General features: G+C 42.8%; 1 protein-coding gene across 1 annotated transcript; it reads left to right on the top strand.

Moving 5' to 3' along the window:
* Positions 1-329: 329 nt before the first annotated feature.
* On the top strand, positions 330-629 carry LOC105506220 (uncharacterized protein C8orf59 homolog). Its single transcript, XM_011934289.1, has 2 exons — positions 330-473; positions 567-629. The coding sequence occupies exons 1-2, from the start codon at positions 330-332 to the stop codon at positions 627-629; spliced, it is 207 nt and encodes a 68-aa protein (XP_011789679.1).
* The last annotated feature ends 5,038 nt before the right edge of the window (positions 630-5,667 follow it).

Here is a 5,667-nt window from a genome sequence, read left to right as displayed (position 1 = left end):
CGGCTAATTTTTTGCATTTTTAATAGAGACGGGGTTTCACTGTGTTAGCCGGGATGGTCTCGATCTCGACTTTAAGTGATCCACCCGCCTCGGCTTCCCAAAGTGCTGGGATTGCAGGGATGAGCCACCGCGCCCAGCCAACATCCAGCATTTTTTTAAATGAGACTCTGTCTCAAAAAAAAAAAGAAGAAAAAAAAATAGATACATATAATTCTGCCTCAAAAGTCACATTTTTGGAGACTATGTATTCATGGTAAAATATGCAAAAATCTAAGGTGAAAAAAAGACGCAGCATCACCTGGAGCTTAAGAAGTATTGAATTCCTGACAATGGCCAAGAACAAATTAAGAGGGCAGAAGTCCAGGTATGTATTTCGCACAGCCAGCCAAAAAAGCTTTAAGGCTAAAAACAGAGCAAAACAAATTACCACTAATCTTAAGATAAACATTAGGAATGATGAAAAAGTTAGCAGAGTAAACAAAGCTTTTGTAAGTGTACAAGAGGAACTTCCACATTTCTCAAAAGGCCTTTCTCTTGAACTTCTGCAAAAAGAACTGATTTCTTAGCAGCGCCATGAAAGCAAACCAGTTAATGTTGATGAAGCTACAAAATTAATGGCTCAGTTATAATAAAGTGGTGATGCATCTAATTCTCCACGAAGACCAATTAATTAAATGTTTTATACCAAAAAAAGATGCAATGTAGTCTATTCAGTGTGATACCAACTTTGAAGAAATATATACATATGTATGCATATACCTGTAGTAAATGTATATTTTTCAACTAAATGTGAATGGAAAAAAATACATTGAATTGTAACAATGGTGTTCTTGTGAAGAGCAGCCACACGAGTTAATTTTAGGGGTTTTTTTCCTTGTATTTTTTCTTTCTTTTGAGACAGAACTTTGCTCTTGTCACCCAGGCTGGAGTGCAATAGCGCGATCTTGGCTCACTGCAACCTCCATCTTCTGAGTTCAAGCAATTCTCCTGCCTCAGCCTCCCAAGTAGCTAGGATTACAGGCATTGCGCCACCACGCCCAGCTAATTTTGTATTTTCAGTAGAGATGGGGTTTCTCTATGTTTGGTGAGGCTGGTCTTGAACTCCCACCTCAGGTGATCCGCCCACCTCAGCCTCCCAAAGTGCTGGAATTACAGGTGTAAGCCACCACTCCTGGACGAAAATAAACGTGTTATACAAAAAAAGATGCAATGTAGTGTATTCAGTGTGATATTAAGTTTGAAAACATATATACATATATATGTATATACCTGTATAAAATGTGTATAGTTCAACTAAATGTGAATGGGAAAAAATAGATTGAATTTTAACAAAAGTTTTCTTGCAAAGAGCAGTCATATGAGTGCATTTTAGGGTTTTTTTCCCTATTTTTAAAAAATTTTCTACAATGTATGTGTATTATTATTGATCACCAAACACTGGGTCATTTAAATATATATGTAATATATAATGTAAACTAATAACGATTTTTAAAAATTTTTTTGAGACAAGGTCTCACTCCGTTGCGCAGTCGGGAGTGCAGTGGGGTGATCATGGCTCACTGTAGCCTCCGCTTCCTGGGCTCAAGTTATCCTCCCGCCTCAATCTCCTGAGTACCTGGAACTACAGGCACACCACCATCACGTATGGCTAGTTTCTTAGCTCTTTTTCAAAGAGATGGGGTCTTGCTGTGTTTCCCAAGATGGTCTCAAACTCCTGGCTTCAAGAGATCCTCCCACCTTGGCTTCCCAAAGTGCTGGGATTGCAGGCCTGAGCCACAATACCTGGCCAAATTAATATGATCACACAGCCATACCAAGCGGGGGCCAGCGGGGAGGAAGGTCAGTTCACCGCAGGCTGCCAAGCTTTGTGTACAAAGCAAGCCTGGCCTACCAGGCAGACTGTGGCGGAATCAACTTTTCTGTAGTGCCAACATGAAATGATTAACACCAACATGAAAGTATACATAAATCCCAGCACTCTGGGAGGCCACGGCGGGCGGATCACCTGAGGTCGGTGGTTCGAGACCAGCCTGACCAACATGGAGAAACCCTGTCTCTACTAAAAATACAAAATTAGACGGGCATGATGGCACATGCCTGTAATCCCAGCTGCTTGGGAGGCTGAGGCAGGAGAGTTGCTTGAACCTGGGAGGCAGAGGTTGTGGTGGGCCAAGATTGTGCCATTGCACTGCAGCCTGGGCAACAAGAGTGAAACTCCATCGCAAATAAAAACAAAAGTATACATAAAGGGCCATGGAAATACAACAGTTTTCAATGAGAAGTTTCTTTCTTTCTACATTTTGGACAAGTTAGAATTAAAACAGCACCTCCCCTTTCCTCTCAAGCAGTATCTCTGATTCCAGCCTCCTTGCACGCACACACATGTTCCATTCATATCCATGGTGAACTGACTCATGAAAGGAACATGTGTGTGTGTGCATGCGTGCATGTGTGTTTGCGTGTGTGCATGTATGTATATATGTGTGTATGAGTGTGTGTGTGTGTGATTTCTTTCCATATTTCCTTCCTTCCTGCCCTCCTTCACCCTAACATACCTTAGCCCTCTCTCTTCCTGTACCTGCTGCCCTGTCCCCTGGCCTGTGTCATTCAGAGCCTGGGCATGGCACTGCCTTTCCCTCTGCTCACATGGATCATTGCTGCACCCCCTCCTATGTTTCTCTGTTTCTTTTAGACAGCTAGGTACAACTTAGGTACCCAGTGATTGTGTAGCGGTTTGCCGGTTGATTTGTGCTTATTTCACGGTAGATCATTTACCCTGGGCCTCTAGATATTTCTCAATCCAAATAATTCCATGAGTGATAATTTTATTCTTTCCTCTTCTCCCAGATTTACACACCTATATTTTTTAGTTTCTAATTTAGGTTGGAAGACGAGATACTTCTTTGCACCACAGATGTCTCCATTCTTTAGACTTGTTTTCATTATGGCTGACATCAGAAATGGGCTTGGAGAAAAGCCGGAGATTCTCTCACTTCAGCCTCCCTAATAGCTGGGACTATAGTTGCATACCACCACACCTGGCTAATTTTATTTATTTTTTATTTATTTATTTATTTATTTTGAGATGAAGTCTCACTCTGTCGCCCAAGCTGGAGTGCAGTGGCGCAATCGTGGCTCACTGCAACCTCCGCTTCCTAGATTCAAGTGATTCTCCTGCCTGAGCCTCCCGAGTAGCCAGGACTACAGGCATGTGCCACCACGCCCGGCTAGCTTTTGTATTTTTAGTAGAGACAGGGTTTTACTATGTTGGCCAGGCTGGTCTTGAACTCCTGACCTTAGGTGATCCGCCCACCTTGGCCTCCCAAAGTGCTGGGATTCCAGGTGTGAGCCACCCCACCCGGCCTACACACCTGACTAATTTTTAAACTTTTTGCAGAAATGGAGTCTTGCTATGTTTCCCAGGCTAGTTTTGAACTCCTGGCCTGAAGTGATCCTTCTGCCTTGGCCTCTGAAAGTGCTGGGACTACAGGTGTGAGCCACTATATTCTGAATGAATTTTAAAACTTGTAACCAAATGACCTGACCTACAGTCATATCAATTCTCAGAGTTTTTGAATCTGGAGTTGATTGCAGATAATTTTTTGCTCATATAATGACATTTTCTTAAGTGTGTACAATGCTTGAACCACTTATTATTATTATTATTATTGGAGTCTCTCTCTGTTGCCCAGACTGGAATGCAGTGGTGCAATCTCACCTCACTGCAACCTTTGCCTCCCGGGTTCAAGCAATTCTCCTGCCTCAGCCTCCTGAGTAGCTGGGATCACAGGCGCCCACCACCACGCCTGGCTAATTTTTATATTTTTTTAGTAGAGACAGGGTTTCACCATATTGGCCAGGCTGGTCTTGAACTCCTGACCTTGTGATCCGCCAGCCTCAGCCTCCCAAAGTGCTGGGATTACAGTCGTGAGCCACTGCGCCCAGCTAAGTTTAAAAATTTTTTTAAACAAATTTTAGAGAGAGGATCTCACTCTACATTCAGGCTGGAGTATAGTAAGGGATCATGGCTCACTGCAGCCTGGAACCCTGAGCTCAAGCAATCCTCCTGCCTCAGCCTCTGGAGTAGCTAGGACTACAGGTGCGCCACTGCACCCAGCTATTTCTTTTTAAAATTTTTTGTAGAGGCAAAGTCTTGCTATGTTGCCCAGGCTGGTCTCCAGCCTCTTGCTTCAAGCAATCCTGTGCTTCGACTTGCCAAAGTGCTGACATTATAGGTGGGAGCCACCATGCCTGGCTTGAACTATTTATTTATTTATTTATTATATCATTTTGTTTTTGAAATGTGGTCTTGCTCTATCGCCCAGGCTGGAGTGCAGGGGCACGATATCAGCTCACTACAACCTAGGCCTCCTGGGCTCAAGCGATTCTCCCACATCAACCTCTCAAGTAGCTAGGACTACAGGTGCGCCACGCCCAGCTAATTTTCTTGGGTTTTCGTTTGTTTGTATGTTTTCTGGTTTTTGTTTTTGTGTTTGTTTGTTTGTTTGTTAAAGACAGAGTTTCACTCATGTTGCCCAAGCTGGGGTGCAATGGCGCGATCTAGGCTCACTGCAACCTCCGCTTCCCAGGTTCAAGCAATTCTCCTGCCCCAGCCTCCCGAGTAGCTGGGATTACAGGCATGCGCGACCACGCCCAGCTAATTTTTTGTTGTTGTTGCATTTTTAGTAGAGACGGGGTTTTAACATGTGTGCCAGACTGGTCTCGAGCTCCTGACCGCAGGTGATCCACCTGCCTCAACCTTCCAAAGTGTTGGGATTACAGGCGTGATCCACTTCCCCCAGTCAGTTTTAACAATTTAATCCAAGATTTAAAAATTCAGACATTTTACTTAGCTCTTCAAATATGGCTATTATTTAACAAATCATTTAATTTATATATATGAGGAAAACTATTCCTTAGATCATTTTGAAAATTGTGTCTCAAAACTTGTCTGAAAGGTTACTTTCAATATGTAAGTAACCAAGCACATTGCTTGAACAGGGAAGAAAAGCTAATTTTGAAGTAATCTTCAAAAGGCCAGCTTTAATAAGAAATGAATAAATATCTAATACCAAAGGGGAAAAAATTTTCATTCTTGTGATAATGTTTACATTCCATTAATGTTCTGCTTCAATTGTTCTAAAATAGTTTTATTTTAATAACAAAATTATTAAGGGTGCCTACTTAGGGAATTTTCCAATAATCCAAATAGCTATTTGAAAGAAAACTAGTAACATTCATCAAATTACCTCTTTACCTACGGAGAAATTGTTTTAATTCTCCGTGGGATCTTAAATGAAAAATGTTAAACCCAGCATCCCTCTAATTTTAAAAAGGCTGATAACAATTGTGAGCATTTAAGAATTTCCTTCATCTCTCGGTAAAAAGCATCAGTTTGGGCCGGGTACGGTGGCTCACGCCTGTAATCCCAGCACTTTGGAAGGCGAGGCGGGTGGATCACTTGAGGTCATGACTTCGAGACCAGCCTGGCCAAAATGGTGAAACTCCAGCTCTACTAAAAATAGCTCAGCTTGGTTGCGTGCCTGTGATCCCAGCTCCTCAGGAAGCTGAGTCAGGAGAATCTCTTGAACCCGGGAGGCAGAGGTTGCAGTGAGCCGACATAGCGCCACTGCACTCCAGTCTGGGCAACAGAGTCAGACTCTGTCT

Source organism: Colobus angolensis, unplaced genomic scaffold, assembly GCF_000951035.1.
Source record: "Colobus angolensis palliatus isolate OR3802 unplaced genomic scaffold, Cang.pa_1.0 Scaffold133, whole genome shotgun sequence".
Lineage (NCBI taxonomy): Eukaryota > Metazoa > Chordata > Mammalia > Primates > Cercopithecidae > Colobus > Colobus angolensis.
Note: the sequence above shows the minus strand (reverse complement) of the source record. Positions and strands in the feature narration are given on the sequence as shown.

Bases quoted from the DNA above. Each gene is read 5' to 3' on its own strand.
- LOC105506220 (XM_011934289.1), top strand. From the start codon at position 330: ATGGCCAAGAACAAATTAAGAGGGCAGAAGTCCAGGTATGTATTTCGC. The intron at 474-566 runs GTAAACAAAGCT...CTGATTTCTTAG, and splicing joins ATGATGAAAAAGTTAGCAGA to CAGCGCCATGAAAGCAAACC.